The sequence below is a fragment of the Pezoporus wallicus genome, unplaced genomic scaffold, assembly GCF_028554395.1.
Source record: "Pezoporus wallicus isolate ANWC-B61680 ecotype Strahan unplaced genomic scaffold, APGP_CSIRO_Pwel_v1 contig_818, whole genome shotgun sequence".
NCBI lineage: Eukaryota > Metazoa > Chordata > Aves > Psittaciformes > Psittacidae > Pezoporus > Pezoporus wallicus.
This window is the reverse complement of record NW_026636248.1, coordinates 2,963,862-2,982,231: the sequence shown is the minus strand read 5'-3', so window position 1 is coordinate 2,982,231 and position 18,370 is coordinate 2,963,862. Positions and strand designations below refer to the sequence as shown.

The 18,370-nt window shown below is 37.7% G+C and overlaps 1 protein-coding gene across 2 annotated transcripts in view; it reads left to right on the top strand.

Annotated features, from left to right (window-relative positions):
• Positions 1-18,370, top strand: part of CDYL (chromodomain Y like) — a 104,951-nt gene that overhangs the window by 2,896 nt on the left and 83,685 nt on the right. Inside the window, exon 1 of one of the 2 annotated variants that reach the window (XM_057399317.1) lies at positions 10,727-10,864. The exons of the other annotated variant lie outside the window; for it this stretch is intronic. Coding sequence (XP_057255300.1) covers positions 10,811-10,864 — 54 coding nt within the window. The 5' untranslated portion in view covers positions 10,727-10,810. Of the gene's footprint in view, positions 1-10,726; positions 10,865-18,370 lie in introns of those variants that run through there. 2 annotated transcript variants of the gene reach the window in all.

Genomic DNA, 18,370 nt, shown 5'->3' with positions numbered 1-18,370 from the left:
GGTGGAATTCAGAGATTGAAACCTTGAAATACACTACTGGGCTGGAAGGATGACATTGCTGGGCAGCCTGTATATCCTGTATGTCATTAATTCCCAAGCATTTTAGAGGTTGTGGTAATGATTACCTGCATTTTTGAGGCGGGGAGAAGATTTGAAGAAAATATGAAACTTTCATTGAGAAATGCTGGGGAGTCTCTTTTTTCCTAGATGGAAAGTGAAACACGTAGTAATGTTGCCAAGCTCCATGGGTGAGGTGAATTACATAGTTTTTCTGTTGGTTTGATTCTTCAAGTGACAATATGTTGGTGAGGTAGACAGACATGGAGAAACTGGTGAACAAGACAGGTAAAGGAAAACATATGAAAAGGTGCCACTGGGAATTGTTTCCCCCAGATTTCTTTTGATAGGCATTGACATCTTACAGCGTACTTCTTTGTGGGTGCCTGCTGCCATCTGCATTACTGTGGCTTTTGGAAAGTCCTTTGTACAGCTGCTTGGGCAAATAGTAGGGCTACTTTCTTTTACACTGTGGCAAGTTTGCTTTGCTTTACTGACTGATTCCTGCCATCTGAAAGATTGTTGCTTATTTTCATCATCTTCACTGGGGTAATTAGAAGTGGGGTACCCACCTCATTTTGAAAGTTCTTTTGGAAGCAAACTATGTTTACTTACTCTGCAGTCAAATCACTTGATTTCCTCTGGCAGGCCCTTGCAGTGATGTCCAGGACTGAAGTCATCCTGAGTTGTGGTTGGCATGATAAATTTGTTTGATGAAATGTGGAAGCGATCCCACTTTGTACTAAGTGCAGTGGAAATACATTGAAGTTCTCTGCGTGTTGGAGATTGTGTCTAATCAAACAGCCGAGTGTTTCCATCTTTCCTCTGATAATTACCAGTGCAACTGATATACACAGCCCACTGGATCCCGTTTGCGCAACTGTAGTTAGACCTGGGCCATGATTTGTACTCGTATCAAAACATTTTTATTGGGTTTTGCCAAGAAGTAAACAAGACTGTGAACTTTGCAAGTACATCGGTGTCTTTTCTTCACTCTGTATTTTCACCTTGATATTGCTCATAAAGCTGCCATTTTTAAGGTGATGTAATTGATTGCCATGGATATAGTTGAAGTCCTGTAGTTCAAAATTATGTGTTTTGGTATGTTTTATAGAATGGAAAATGCTTGTTTTAATTCTTCAAGTGTCTTGTAAAATACATGTGTGGATATTTTTTTGCATCCCAGTGTCTAGTATTCTCAAGGTGATACTTCACATCCAATGCTGATTCAGTGGTTTTGGTTTTATTTTTAGAATTAAAGCATTTCACATTAAATTATATAGATATAGTAAAATTACAAACTGAAACTAATTTCAGGAGCTAATGGCTGAAGTTCTATGGCCTTGCATTAGGCTGTATGTCAAGTTTGATCACCTGATAAGTAAGACCTAAAGACACTTATTCCCCGAAAATTTAAACCAGTATTGGGAGGAAGTAAAAAAAAGTGATCCCTTGGGCTGTTCTTTGGCTACTGTGCTAGTTTTTGAAGTGATAGAATGTAGAAAACTGAGGGAGAAATGCTGTCATTTAGTTGAAAATTTGATACTGCATGGGAATTACCCACATAAAACTAAAGTTTCTCTCTCAACCCTGGTAACGCTGCAGTGATCAGATCTTCATCATACTTTGCATGCATTTACTGGAAGGTCTAAACATTTGTTTTGCTTAAGTTAGCTGAAAGGGTAAATCCAGTCTACAGTGTGCAGCTTTGTTGTAATTTCTTTTGGCTATTTGGTAATAAGAGTTACTATTACCAACAAATTGGAATTGTCTGTTTGGGCAACAGACATTTTTTTCCTCATTGAAATGGGTTGTTTTAATTCAACCTGTCTTTCAGGAAGTCCAAAATATCTTGGGATTTGTCTTCTGCTGCTTATTTTAATGTGCTGATTCGTAAGATCTTGGTTAAACATCAGTGACACTTGTTCATAAAGGGGGTCTTACAGTTGTTGAGCTGTAATGCCTGAATCTTTCTGATTTTATTTTGACAGCAAGTGGTGCAAATATTTCTACATGTTTCAAAAGAGATAAAAGACTAAGACTTGCTTGACTAGCCCTTGCTAACTAAATAAGACTAGAAATTTACATCAGACCTGTTTGCATTGCTTCCACCCCTTAGGAGCTGTACATCTGACTTAAAATAGAGTTGAAGATTAGATGTTCATCCCTTTCTGCTGACTTTCACCTCTTTAAACCAGAGCGTGAATGTAAGAGCACTGCAGAAATGGAGCCACCATGTTCAGTGCAAGAAACTTGGCTTTTTTCCATCTTCCTTGCCACACTGCTTTTCACCAGCTTGAGTTATCTCTCTCACCTCCTGTCCTAGAGCTTCAGACAGAATTGAGGAGGTCTGGAGTCCCATCTTCTGCTGCCTCTGGGGAAACACCTGAGCCCCTGGGGGTTTCTCTGGTGTTCCCTGCTTTCTGCAGTGCCACTGGCCTGACATGGCTTTAGTAGCTGCTCCCAGAGTTCGGACATCTGTGGCCAAAGGAATTAAAATCTGACGGGGTCCTGTGTAGGATCGCAGATGGTTCACAGATAAGATGTTTTAGCGTTTCTCATGCATTCTTTTGTACATACATGCATATGTCATATTTTTCTGTGTAACTTGCTTCAAATTGCCCATGTCTATCATGGAAAGAAAGGATGGAAAAAAAGGAGGAAGCAGGAGAGGGGGAGAGATGTCCCATCCATAAAGCATGTGAGGCTCTGATAATTCTTACCTTTACAGTCTCTGCCTTTCACAGCAGACTGTGATTTCATTTCTTGAGTTTTTTGGTCAATTGGCTAAGGTGGTGCCAGTCACGTTTAGAGTTACAGAATAATTACTTCCAACTTACAAGACTGTACTATTGCATAAGGTTGCTCCCGCTATGCTGACATTCAGCCTCTTGAATATCCTCTTGAATAAGGATAAATTACTGGACACAAAGGACTTAATGAGACATGCTACAGCCCCTTGTTCCACAGGAAGGTTGGTGTAGCTGGAGCAGCATCACCAATGGCATGTCCCTCTGACTTCCCAGTAGGTGCAGCTTCATTTCTTCCTGACTGCTGCTGCATGTCTGACCTGTGCCAGAGTGCTAGAAAAATGAAGTTACTAGTGGTTACAGTTTCATCTCTCTCTGATAAATGTTCCGCACTTGCAAAACTCTGATTTAAAACTTTTGACAACCAGAATGACTTCTTAAATATGTGTTAAGTGGATGTGCAGATCTGTTGGATGTAACTGATAATGGAGGCCTATACTGCCACTCTTCTGTAACAGGATCCAAACCTGGTATTACTGGGTGATGTGTTACTTCGGGGTGTCTGTTGGAAGCATGAGCTCCGCAGACTGTATGTGCAAGGTGAAAAGGGATACACAAGCATCTCCCGGTTAACTTCTTTTGTGCCTTTGAGGTCTTGAGGGGCTGTTTGGCACGTGATAACCTTATTTGTCAATAAATACAGGGTTGTTGGTTTTTTTGTTCGTCTTTGAGTTAAGCAATAATAATTCCCATATTAAATATACCCTGTGCTTTCTCTGGCAGTTTATTGCTAGCCCAGAAAATATCTTAAAAAAAGGAAGTTCTATATTTTTCATTATCAAATGCATTCTCCAGCATCATAGTATTTCTCTAGGAAGAGCTTTTTTTTTTATCCGATTTTTGATAGTCTTTAAACATTTACACCAAGAATTTAATGTTCTTTGAAATAATTTCTTTGAATTTCTCTCCATATTACTTAGAGGAAAAGAAAATTGGCATGTTACTGGTTCAGAACACTATAAAAGCAAGAATATTTACTGTCTTCATAAACATCCTCAGCAGATTTACATGTGTCCCTTAATGGTGACCTGCTGTAGATCTTTTTCAAGGTATCTGTGAATATGTATGAATACATAAAATGGATATGGGAAAAAAAAATTAACCATATATTTACGTTTTTAAATGATTTTCAAGTCACTTTGCCAGCATAAAATGCAAAATAAAGCAACTATTTATTAAATGTCTTAGTTTTACTGAATAACGCAACAAAGTAACTAACGTAAGTATCAGTTATGTTGCGATTCTTCAGTGAGGCTTCACATTTTATAATCCCACTTCATAAAATTAATCAGTACAGCTCTGATCAAATCTTTCTTCTTGGCCATGTTATATCTGATGGTTTGTTTGTTTCATTTTTTGTTTGTGGGGAAAGATAAGGTATGTGTTTTAAGTGGCCTAACCACATTTGTAGTTGTGCCTCTCCAACTCTTCTGCCCCCACAGTTTCGGAAAGTTTCACTGCTCTTAAGGAAAGCAAGTCTTAATGTTCAGTCTTTGCTGTTTGTCATAGTAGCATGCGAAAAATCAAGCCCCAGGGTTTGGGTTGGTTTTTTGTGGGTGGTTTTTTTGAGTATCCTGAATGAACAGGGAAGGAAGGAGATGTGTTTTGTTTTTTTTTTTCATTTTGCAAAGACATATAACTATTCCTTTAAGCATTTCCACTTCATGTAAGACATTGGTTTATGGGAATCTGCCTAATTTAGGGAATAATAAAAGGTTTGGCTCTAATTTGAAGATGCCACAGTTTAAAGCAAATTATGGGAAATACGTTGTGATGTGTTTATCACAGAAAAATGTCAGGTGTACATTTTGTAAATACGTGTGATGGGGAACCATTAAGGTACATTCTTAAGAGTTTTGAAATGAATATATCTTAACTCCAAAATACTTCCCTGACACAGTGATGTGTTGAATGTTGCATGTAGTGGATATTCAAAAGTCTATGTTTTTTGAAGTTCTTTCCATAAACCTGAGTTCTTCAGTGCAACATGGTCTGTAGACAGATAACATTTTTGTTACCAGTAGTAATGTAGATATATGAAGGGTACAAAACAATTCAAAGTAACTTTGGAAAACTTAGCTGTTATTATAGTTTGGCTGGCTTCTAAATCAGGCTCATTTGTTGTGCTTTGATTTCAGCACCTGATTTTCCCCACTTACATGTATATTTAAAACATAGCTCGTGCTAACAAAGCATGACTCTTGCATCATATTTTAGTGGCTAGGTGCCTCAAAAGGTTAAAACTAAACTCATGAGAATGTAAGTCTAAATGTAGTAACACAAAAATTTCCATCCAGTTCAGCACCGTGATTCCTATCACAGATCTGTGATGTCTTACTGTAGGGGGGGATGGGGGGGGTGGGGGGAATGGTAAATGTGGCACAGCAGTAATCATCAGGAGCTTTCATGGTTACTTTTGTTGGGACCAAGGCAGATTTCAGCCTTGGTTATGAAATGCCAGCAGCATGGCCTGAGTTCCCGAGATGACCAGAGCCCACCTTCAGTCCCTGCGCCCAAAGGTGGGCACGTCTGCAGAAAGAGCAGTGCCGTGCATGTTTCTGTTGATCCTGGCAGGGTGTGGTAAGCAGGAGTATGGTATGACTGCCAGGTCACTCACTTGTCTTAGCACAGTGGTTAGTCAGGCTCAACTGTCATTGTTTCTCTTCAGACAATATACTAGATACTTGCTGGGGTCTTGTTCAAGTGGTAGAATTTAAGGTGTTTGCACAAGTCTTTTCTGAGTCATAATCACTGAATATATTCCTGCTCCTGAACAATGTATTAACTTGAACTGTAATTCTCAAGAAGAGGATGTTAGCGTATGTGATCAACCAAAACAGAAACACCAACTCTGAGTGAAATCTGAAATAATCAGCTGTGTACGCTTTAGATATCAGCAAAGTCTTCAGTGCAGACTTCACATGCTTAAGGTCTGTATGCCAAAATAAGGCGTAGCTAACTGCTTTGTGTGAGTAGACTCCTAGTCTAGAAAATCTAAAGAGAGAAATATGGCCACAGAATAAAACAAATTGCAATAGCATGTGTAATAATAATTCTAAGAATTAACTTCATTATTTGAAATTAATACTATTTTATGAGACTTAAGTATAAACTATAGTAGATTGTATGGAGCGTAATCTTTCTAAAATCAGGAAGATACATGGAAAACTTTTCCTTAAAGAGTGAAAAAAAAAAAAAAACAGAGATTTTTTTTTTCTCTGTAGGTTTTTAGCCAAACAGTAACTCTACACTCTTGGATGGGCTGGCACATTTCTTCTTACTTTTTTGGGTCACAGATAAGGACCAAACTCGATCTTTGATTAACAGTGCTTTCTAAGAACAAAGAAAGACAATAAAAGCAGTGATGTTTACACTAGACTGAGAACCTTGAGCTTTTAAACTTAGTCTGCTTCTTGTGGAATTAGATTGGGAGTTATTCTTAATAGATGTATTCAAAGCAACTCGACAGTTGAGTGTGCATTTCCAGTTAAAACAATTTCTCATGCTTCCTCAAAGTGACGCTGTAGAGCTTTTTCATCTGGAAGACTGATGAGGCATCCCTAGGAACAGCTCACCATCATCCTCTGCAGCTGAAGGAATAACTAGATGTCCAGATATTCCTAAGGGCAACAGAAGTTCTAAGTTAGTGCAGTTTTAGTGAAATCGATCAATCAATTTTCAGTTACGATATAGTAAGGTCAAAATTTTCAAAGTTAAAATTCAAACTGTCAGTGCACGCCAGGTTCTTTACAGTGCATGGAAATGGCTAGGGAAGGTTAGAGCCCAGCTCACAAATTGTTCTCAAATTCTTCTTTCCTTTGTGTGGTTCATATGCTTAGTGTTATGTGCTTCGTGTATTGATCTGATAGCATCAATCAGATAGTAATGGGTATGTGTTGAGTGGGAGTGTAAAGGACACTTCTCTATCTATCTTTTTAATTTGGAAAAAATGTCCATTAGACAATGTAATACAGAAGGCTAGGATGAGTTCACTATCATATGACTTTTGAAAGGCATGACTTCCAGAGAATTAACAGTGGAAAAAGCTGTATTTTCACCCAGTCGTCAAGGAATCATGATCAGTAACAACAAAGACTTTTTTTCCCTATGCTGATGGAGATAAGGTAGTGTCCTGTTTTGAAAGATCCATCAGTGATTCAGATTTCACTCATGTTAGAGGCATCTCTCTTGTATAAGGGCAGCTCCTAAATTTGAATAGTTTTGTCCCACATTGTACTCATCAGATCTCCTGAGATTTGTGCTTTATTTGTGCATTTTATTCGAACTATCCAAGAATAAAATATTAGGTTTTGAATGAGAAGATGAAAATTGTTGTATTTAAGGATGATTCTTTAAAATGTAGCATTGTAGGAGTATTAAAACATGGAAGCCAGTGCATTCAGCAGTTTTTGAATTGACAGCTTATGGCAGTGACTACAGAAACCAATGGACATGAAGGACTACTACTCCATAAATCTTTAAAACCACAGAAGCATGAGATCTTGCTCATTTTTTCATCAGCAGGATATGTGTGTCGTCACTGTATACAAACCATGCTATGCTTCTCTGCTTTCTTATCAGTAAAGATTTAATAGCAGGGTTGTTTGACTATTGGATTTTTTTAAGAAAAGGCTTGTTGAGATAATCATTAAAATGCCTTATCTTTAAAACCAATTCTTTACAAGGATCGATTTCAATTTTAAGTTCAGTTTTGCCTTGAAACTGGTGTAATGCAGAGCAAGCATATTGAGTAAGATGGTGGTTTTGGAGGTTTCCTCTGCTGCCATTAGTGACAAAACATGAATTTAGTAAAAAGATAGAACGAGTACAGGGACCTCATATTGTTTGTGTCCCCATGGATGTCAGGTCTTAGAATCATAGAATTTTGATCCACCCATGGTGACAGATGAAGCTACTTTTATTTGTTTATACCTATTCCTGTGTTATTTTCTCCCATTTTTCAGATAAAAATGTTTGCTATGCTCTAGTTCTTCGTACCTTTGGATACTTGTGAAAAGCAAGGAGTGATGGGACAGCTGTCATTAAAGTCACACTTCAGTAGTGTTTGGGTTTTCTCTGTGCAAGTGAAGATGTAAGTTAGTCATTGTTTACTGGTATTGGTCTGTGAAATGGGAAGTTCCTGTTTTAATTGATCTATGTTATTTGAATATATTCAATATTAATTGAATTATTCAACATATAAGTCCTTACTCAAGTAATTACAACCTAGTTTATTCTAAAGAATTTAATCTTCTGCACTTGAACATATATATTTTTAATCAAAGCTATTAAATGTAAGAAAATGATTTTCTTTATTATGACACTCTTATTGTCAAGTAAAAATGTCCTTTGACTTTTTTGCTCCCTCATGATGGATGTTTTTGTAAATAATGGGAATTAATGAGTCAGTATCTTGACCTATATATATACATTCATGTATTTATGTGGTTTTATTCTTTCCATTAGTAAAATAATGCTTTATTTGGCTCTCTTATTTTTCTTATATACACTCATTTATGTTTATGAAGCTTGAACTAAGATGTGACTAGAAGTGATTAATTTTGGGGGAAGGATTTTAGGTCTTTGTATGCTAATTAAAGTCTTAAAGTACACTGAGGTGTAGTAGATTATGAGAAGTGGAAGAAGAAAGTAGTCATTGGACTGTGAAAACACCATTTTATGTTCTGCTTTTCACTAAATGAATGCTCTCTTTTCATCTTTTGTCCTTTTTGTCAATTGTTTCAGCTCTACCTTCCCAGTGCCTTCCCAATACTGTAGTTTTCAGTCAAACCACCAGAAAAATCTTTTTCCATGCAACTTCTTCAGAAAAGGGCGCTTTCAGTGTGGAATTAGTTGTCTAATGATTGTAAAGTAAGGATGATTTTTATTTTTCTGAGCAAGAAACTGGAACTTTGTTATGTAGGGGAAAAAAGGCATATCCTGGTATAACTGCCTTATCTTCTGTAGAATAGGAACTGGTTGTTCAGGAAAAATGGAGGATCTCATCATTAGGACACGTGGATAATCTCTTGGAAAATGTAACTCTCTTTCCTCTGTCACAGGCTGGCACTGAGCATATCACTCAGACTGAATATTTCAGAGGTGATTGCTAATCATTTGCTCATCTCCCTGACAAAGTTTGAGTCCCTGCACCAAAGCACAAGCAGAGTAAAGCCTTTTTTCTCCTCCCTTTTCTCCCCCAAGTAAGTACTGTCAGAACATCTTAGAATAAAGGCTGATTGGGTCTTAGAGAGAGAAGCTGTGCTGGAAGTACAAGTGACAGACAAACCTGTCTCCTTTTTATGTTGTTGGTGTGGTTTGGTTTTGGTGGAGCTAACTGCAGAGAGATATTTAACTAGAATTAAGTGTTATCTTTGATATCCTCTGTAATCAGTGATGAGTGTCCTCCAGAAGGCCATTCAAACCTTCTAAGTAAAATTTCTCTGGAAGGTCATCAGGCTTCATCCCCTTTCTCTACAAAGAGGTGTAGAAAGGATAGTCAGGTTAATTTAGTCAGTTGAGTATACTTAAATGTTGCCTCCTAAGCGCAGCAGGATTTGGTTTTGGGTTTTTTTTTTCCTTTTTCTGCTGTCTTCTGAACCTAAAGTATAATACCAAATTTTTCATTCATTACAGCATTCCCTTGGGACTGTAAACTGTGTTAACAGGTGAAAGTTATTAAGGGATTTTGATGTCGAAGTATAAAGTGTTTAGGCACAGCGCTGAGCTACTATGGTCTGTTTTAAGGTTTGTTTACTGAGTGACAGTAACTGATCAACAAATCTGAAGTTTTGCTTTTAAACCATAACTGTTGCATTTTACTTCATTTTACGTTCAATGTCAGAAGATGTTTGGGTGGCAGTGCTTTGTAATTGACTTCAGCAGGTCTTTCCTCCAAACAGTCAGCTGTTCCTTCCAATGAGCCAGAAGAGCAGCTTGGTCATGTGCTAGGAGGATTGGAGAATCAATCTGGCATAGTTAAACCCAAAACAAAAAAACCCTGCCTCCAAAAATGGTCATTTGGTTGAATCAGTTCCTCAGTCTGGTTCAGTGCATGTCCATGCACATACTTGTCAGGATGATGAAGCTGGTGTGGAAGGTCATTCGTGCTGTTGAGACACAGACCAGCCTCAGTAAGCGACCCCTGAGACGTGGGGAAATTTGTGTATACCAGCAGCATTTGTGTCAGTTTTACTCACTTTCCTTTAATGTTTCTTTGAGTGGTGTGATATCTAGAAGCTGGGTTTGAAACTTAAATATTAAGGAAGAAGACCATCTATTCCTTGTCCACTTTCAAGTGGGAGTCTGAGGGCTCTGTTTTCTACAACTTAAGCAAATTGAAGTGCTATAGGCCTTGCTTGTCACCACTGCCTCCTTCAACAAGCCACTCGTTCTTCCCCCTTCCTTTGCAGTGGCACTGATCTGTGTCACAGGGTCAGGTGAATGCCATTTAAGGAAGGCTGTCTAGCTGAAGGCTACCCAGTGCTTTTGTAGAAATAGTTTGCTGGCAGTTTTCAGACTGACTTGAGGTTGAAATCCAACCACTTCAGAGGTGCCACTTCAAGTAAAGGAGCAGGAATATATGGCATACTGGAAGGGAGGCAGGAGAAAAATCTGGGTAGATGTGATGGGTGTTGCAGCAATGGCTTGGCTCTGTTTAAAAAGAAAAAAAAAATCCATCAAACTGCATGTTTAATTTTCAGCTGGATCATCTTGCTGGACTGACTTGTAGTGTGGCTGCACAGCTTCTTGCCCTTGGCTTGTGCTGAATCACAGAGCCCATATTCCTGGACTGCACCTTGAGGTCGTGCCACACCACGCAGGAGAGGAGCAGTGCCCCCGAGAAAGGGATTGCACCGAGAGATCTGGTGATCATGTTCAGAGCAGAAGATGCCGTGCTGTGTAGTTTTAGTAGCTGGTTGGGCTTCTGCTTTAACCTGTAAATGGAAAACTCCTGTTTGCAACAATTTGGGATTCCAGTTACTCCTCAGTGCCAGGTAACTGCTACTTATTAACAGTTGTCTGCATTGTATTTAAGGATAGCAGTTACAAAGCTTGCTGAAACTTTTTGTTACTTTCAGTGTGCCACAAGCGAGGGATATTCTGCAGCCCTGTAAGCTTGTCTTTTGCCTGCCTGCCTTGGTTGTGTTATAATTACTGTCTGATGCCAGTCTGAAGATGGGGGTGTGATATACAAACATAGTTAAAAGTATAATTTCTTTCTAAGGATTCTGGTTATTCTTTAAGTGGGCAGTGGGCATGGAGTGGGATGTCTCCTCATAGTTGAGCTCCCTTTAAGCTGCATTTCATTTGAAATGCTGTTATTCATAAAGATTATTTTAGCCCCTTCAATGGAATTAAACTTCAAAGTATAAGTGCTGTCAATATCTATTGGGTAGAAAAACTTGCACTTTAATTACTTTTGGTTTCGGTTTCATGGGCAGGAACAAATTACTTTCACTTTGAACATGTTTATGAGAAGGTGGGAAAACTGATAAGGAGAAAGTAAACTATGTTGCTCTTTAACTCCTTCCAGCATATAAATAACAACTGGTTAGGAAAGAAAAATATCTCTTAATGCTAAAGACTACAAGGCTAGTGATCTATTATGGAAAGATTTGGGAACATAGAGCTAGTAATTGGGTGAGAATTTAGAAAAAAGCAAAGTAGTTTAAGTGCCCAAAATCCAATGTTCTCAGTTCTCTCTGTGTGTAGGCCACTTATTTTTGTTTATGTTAAGCAGAACTATTCTGTGAATTGTATAGGTGTAGCTAATAGTTAATTAGAAAAGGCTTGGTTTAGTGTGAGGTGTCCCTGCCCATGGCAGGGGGGTTGAAACTTGATGATCTTAAGGTCCTTTCCAACCCTAACAATTCTATGATTCTGTGATTATTTCTAAATATGAAATATGATGATAAAAAGAGATTGTGTACTCAGCATTTAAAAGACATTTTTCTCTTATTAAATGATTTTATATACTTACTAGAAATGTGGTCTGCATTTGTATGTGGTATAAAAACATAGAATAGAATATTGGTTATTTCAGGGGTGTAGCATGCAAAAATTAAGATTGCATGAATGTATATTCAGATGACTCATTGCTACATGCACCTGTTAAAACAATAAATTTAAAAGTTGTGCTTTGCTTCTAAACCAGTACAATTTAATGGCATTGCCAACAATGGCATTGATCCTTTTTTAAAAAAGTTTAAAAAAAAAAACCAAAACAACAACAAAAAAGTAAACAAAAAAAAAAAAAAAACCAAAAACAAACCAAAACCCAACCCAACAAATTATTAAATAAATAATTTTAAAGTATAAACCAAGATTACAGCCAGTTAAAAAAAAATAAACTCTGTTGATCATTGTCTGGAAACTCAGTCCAATATATTCCAATTTACATACTTGCCAATAAAGTATTTTAAACAAAACCAAAATCCAACACAGAACACTTTAGACTACATATGTGAAAATTACTAAGTCAAACAGAATACCACTGTGCCAGTTTTTATTGCATGCCAGACTTTATTAAGAGCAAAACCAAATTATAAAATCAGGCCATTATTGTTGGCCCTTCCATTTATCCTTTGTGGTTCCATTCTGACATTGTTTTAACAGTCAGCCTGTGCACCAGTTTTGTTACTTCCAGAAAGCAAGGGTAAAAACATTGCATTCTATTTTTTTGACTATTTGCAAGGTATAAGCAACTAAAAAAAGTGTACACTTAAGGATAGAAAGGTGCCTCAGAAAGTTCTGTAAGGTCTGACCTTTCATTTTACAGAGATAAAGGCATAATTTCCTGTGATTTATGTGACAGGGGAATCTTTCTTTAAATATCTAGATGCAAAGAAACTATGCATTATTATTTCAGAGTGATTACATTAGGTGATGGTTAATAAAATTTTCCTGGAATTTCTAATATGTGCAGGTCATACATCACACTTTCCTGAGAATGAGAAATCCTGTTTTCCTCAACTTTATTCTTCTAGCAAAAATGAAATTAAATGAAAGATCACTTCCATGAAAACAATCAGCACAAATAGTTATCATTTTTTATTTGAATCTGCTCTGTCCATTAGAGGCCTTGCCACTAATATGTAATCAGTTTTTCTAAAAAGATGATTTCCTAAAAATGACATTATACAGATTTTGCTATAAATATGAAGAAAACAGTTTTGTCTCAAAGTTATATTACTTTAAAACAAAAGTTACCCAGGAGATTTGTAACTCTTACAAAGAAAAGTCATTAGAGGTAGGTGTGAAACTGTCAGTGTAGTAAGGCAGAGGTGAAAAATTCAGATGTATGAAGATTCAGAGAAAATGCCGTAAGCAGGAGCGGCTACTAGCAGTCTCAATAAAAAGACCATTTATAGTAGATTATAAGGGGCTGGAGCCCCTCCCATATGAAGATAGGCTGAGGAAGTTGGGGCTGTTCAGCCTGGAGAAGAGAAGGCTGCGTGGAGACCTCATAGCAGCCTTCCAGTATCTGAAGGGGGCCTATAGGGATGCTGGGGAGGGACTCTTCATTAGAGACTGTAGTGACAGGACAAGGGGTAACAGGTTAAAACTTAAAAAGAGGACGTTCAGGTTGAATATAAGAAATTCTTTACTGTGAGTGTGGTGAAGCACTGGAAAAGGCTACCCATAGAAGTGGTAAATGCTCCATCCCTGGCTGTGTTCAAGGCTGGATTGGATAGAGCCTTGGGCGACATGGTCTAGTGTGAAGCGTCCCTTGCCCATGGCAGGGGAGTTGGAACTAGATGATCTTAAGGTTCTTTCCAACCCTAACAATTCAATGGTTCTATATCGGCACTAGTCATAAACTTTCTATAAATGGGGTTAAAAACAATATGAAAATTCTCTTATTTATTTAGAGCAACAAAATGCCAGTAGTGATATGCATCTACTCGATAGGGTAAACAATAATAGTTGAGAAGAGACTAAAATACTGCTAAAAAAATTATTCTATGATTCTTTAAAAAACATGCTGTGAGTCAAAATATTATTGTTCTTTGGTGAATATCTGGATATTATATTCACAATTTCCAGTGACTTACAAAAATACTTCTTTATTCTGGTAGGAACAAACAAATTTATTTATTTTTTCTGTAATCTACAGCAGTCAGGATTTAAAACAAGCAAACATACACTCAAGCAACTAAAGGCATCTAAGATACTGGGTTTTGTATTTTGTTTTAGTTTAATTGTTGTAGAAGTGTAAATGAGATAGGATGGGCCAAGATATAACATTAATACTAGACTGGACAGGTTGATAAGGATCACAGAAAGAACCGTGGAAAGACTGAAATGAGAATTAGCAGAAAATTGAAAAAAGCAGAGTCACTGCTTGCCCAGCTGTTTGTGTTGATTAGAACGTGTCTGCATTTATTTCTTTATTATGAGACTGAATGTTTTTGGTTGACAAAGATACTTGTGTAGGTACAGTAAGCCTTCATATTGATGCAGTACTGCATGGTATTCTGATTTTTAAAACCTAGCTCTTTGCTAAGTCAACACGGCCCTTATTAAATATATCTCAAACTGGTTAATTGGCAGATCATAAAGCAGTAATAGATGAAGGACATTCATGTTGGATTTCATACAAGTTTTTCACAGACCATTGCTTTAAGGATTTGGATAATGATCTGGAGGAAAATAGAATATAATCTCTGGTAAAATGCATTCGTGCAAAAAATGGATGGATTAGTAAGTGTGAAGGATGGTCTGTACTTAGTTAATGGGGATCATTTCAACATATGTTAATATAGCTAAATATATCTGTCTAGACAGTAAGATCATACATGTAGGATGGAGACCAGTACTTTGGAAAGGAGTAGTACAGTGATACGATGCAGTGGCTAAAATGCACAGTGCAGTTTCTTGGTATGGATAGAGAGCATCTCAAGTGGAGTTAGGTGTGCTTTTATTTTGTTGTATAGCTCAAGTGATGTTAGGAAATTACATCCTGCTTGAGCTTAAGATGCAAGAAACCCTAAAACCTAGATAAACTTAAGAAGATGCAGAAAAAACACGTCAAACCTTAAACTCGTGAGGCTTAACATGTAAAAGCCTTAAAAACAAGTAAATGAACAAACCTTTGTTTATGGTAAGAGCCTGGAGAAGCTTAGTCTGTTTAGTTTTAACAAAGGGAAGTTTGGGAAGTGACTGACCTGTAAGTACTTACATGAGCCAAAGAATTCAGACAGATCAGTCCTTCAGGTGTAGTAGGCAATGGTATGACAAAATACAGGAGCCGAAAGCTGAAAGGTGAATTTCTTCTAGAAACAGAAAAAAATGTAAAACTGAAGGCAATTATCTATCAGAACAGCTTATTTAAAGGTGTTCTGGATAGGTCATTGAAAACAAATATGTGAGTTTTTTAAAAAGATGCCTTTAGTTCAAGCACGATATGATGTCCTGTTGCAGGAGTTTTGGAGTGAAGTTATCTGTTATACAGGAAGGCAAACTAAACAGTCATCATTCACACACATTGTCTACTAAATCGGACAAAAGTGTTTTCATCATGAAAGGCACCCTGCACTCAGTTGTAACATGCATCTGTGGTTTTGAAGGGAAGGCTGAAAAGAGAGGGGAAAGGAGGGTTGGGGATCTGGGGAGAAGGTATAACAAAAACAAGTTTAATTTTTATTTTACACATGCAGAGGAATTAACTATGAGATTTATTAAATCCAAATATGTGATTACCCAAGCAATGCATACAGCATTTTGGAAGTTTTTTACATGATAATTGTGTGAATTAGCAACCAGCTAGGAACAATACCCTGCTATTTGTTAAAGGAGAGACAATAAGGTTCTTCTAGACAGGAAAGAATCTACATTGTTAACAGATGACCTGAAAGTTCAGCTCATTGAAAAGGCAAATATTTTGACCAGGAGAGTAATTCTTCCTGTGGAGCAGTATGAGTTACCATGCTTAAGCCGTACAGCTATTTTTAACCATGTCACAGCTATTGAGCTTAGTCTTCAACTTACTTCATAAACAGTGTAGAAAAGATTAAGTAGGTCTTTCTCTTTGGTGAATGTAGAGGTGAATATGTCAGAATCCCTTTTGGTTGCAGTTTTTGTTTATTTTGTGCAATTTCTGTATTGGTTTTAACGGTTTGGGTGCAGATTTTTGTCTTCTGTTGTCACATTCTGTTTTGTTAAACTCCAGAAGCACTACTGCATTAGAATAACTGTGGACAAAAGCTGGAGGTGCATGTAGAATGAACTTCTTTATGATTAAGAGGGAGGGAAAGTTAAGGCTCTATACAAAATCCTACTTTCTGTGAATGGCATAGATACAGTTTTTCAGAAGTTCTTGAATACTTCTGTGGTTTAAAAGACTTTATTCCACTTTAACGGCAGTTTTACAGTAGAATTTGAGTTTGATGTGTAGCCTTTCAGATTGTCTGGATTCTTTCAGATGTTTCGACTTCTTTATAAGAAAATTTTTAATTTGATTTCCATAAGTCTAGATTTTTATGGTTTGAATGGTGATTTTGTGTACTATGATAAAGGTGTCTGAATTGCTCGTGTTATCTAGGAGTAAACTTGTGCCTAAATTATGTTTTGCAAGATTCTTCAGTTCACAAGATGTGTTAGTAATGCAATTAAGATCGTATTGGAAATATTTAAAGGAATGGAATTCTGCTTTCAAGACCGACGCTTATCTTAGATTGAAAATATCTCATTTTTTGAAGACAGTATGGTGGAAAATGATCAAGGAAAATCTATTTTGGCTTTTTTAATGGGCATGACTTATTAGACAGATTTATGTATTTTGGTAGCTCTTTGCGGCAATCTCTGGGTGTTATTTTGTGATATGACTCTTGAGATTGTGTATTGTGTATCAATTCTATATATCTTTGGGACATGCTGTAGAGCTTATGCTTACTCTGTGTACATACATAAGTGTGTACTGCGTCCTTTGGGAAGAGTATGAGCATCTTGCCTCTTTAATTGCCATGCCCTTCCTTGTAATGTGGCTTTAGCTTCTCATGCTCTTTAGGAAAACATGACCAAATAGGAGAAACAACAATGAATTGCGCAGAGTTCAGAGCACTATGAATTTGGTTGTTTTTTTTACAGTTTGTGAGTATAGTCACTGTATCTAAATGGTGAAATTTGGTCAGGCCTAATCTTTTCCTTCTTTCCACCACTTCCCTGCACACCATCATTGCATGGAAATGTAAGGCAGGCACAATATACTGCATTTTGTGATAACTTGGTGATTTGGTGGCAGGCTGATAATAGACCAGGTTACCTTTGAATATTGTTCATGGAAATAAACTAGAAAGTGTAATAACACACACAAATATTCCTTATGTTAAAGCACATTTTGGTAGCTCGCCATAACTTTTAAAATAACTAATAACAGAATCATAGAATTCCAGGTGGTTGGAACCTGGATCTTAAGGTCCTTTCCAACACTAACCATTCTATGATTCTATAACCTCAAGGATCATCTGGTCCAACCTTTCTTGGCAAAGAATGATCTAGACAAGATGGCTGAGCACCTTGTCCAGATGAATATTAAAAGTGTCCAACGCTGGGGAATCCACCACTTCCCTGGGGAGATTATTCCAACGGATGATCCTTCTCATTGTGAAAAATTTTCCTCTTGTGTTTCAGTCAGAATCTCCTCAGGAGTAACTTGTGCCCATTACCTCTCATTTCCGAAAGGGAGTCTCCATTTTCTTTGTAGCCACCCTGTAACTATGGACAGAAATATGGTGGTAAGGTCTCCCCTGAGCCTTCTTTTCTCAAGGCTGCACAAACCCAGCTCTCTCAGCCTCTCCTCTCATGGCTTCCCAGTCCTTTGATCATCTTTGTGATCCTTCTCTGGGCTTTCTCCAGCTTGTCCACATCTTTTTTACATAGTGGGAACCAAATCTGAAGACGGTATTCCAGGTGTGACCTGAGAAGAGCTGAGTGGGATGATGACTTCTTTATCTCTGCTGGTGATGCCCTTGTTGATGCAACCCAGCATCCTCTTGGCTTTCTTCACCACAGCTGCCCACTGTTCTAAAACATTTAGTTTGTTGTCCACCAGGACACCCAGATCCACAGAGCTGCTCCCCAGCCAGATCGATCTCAGCCTGTGCTGCATTCTTGGATTGTGTTTTCCCAGGTGTAAGACCTTACACTTGTCCTTGTTGAACTTAATAATGATTACGCCATTATTCCAGCCTATCCAGGTCACCCTGCAGAGTGACTCTCCCTTCCAAATGTCCACTTCCCCCTTCAGTTTGGTAGCCCTGGTGACTTGATCAGGGTACATTTAGGCCTATCTGGATGTGGAGATCACTTATGAAGATATTAAACAAGTGTTTGGCCCAAAATGGGTCCCTTGAGGATCCCACTAGTGACAAGTCAGTTGTTTTTAAGTTGGAAAAGGAGCTATTTGCTGCAACCTCTGGGTGCGGCCGGTCAGCCGGTTCCCCACTACCGCACACACCACTTGCCTAGACCTGTCTAATTGACAAGTTCAGACTTGTCTT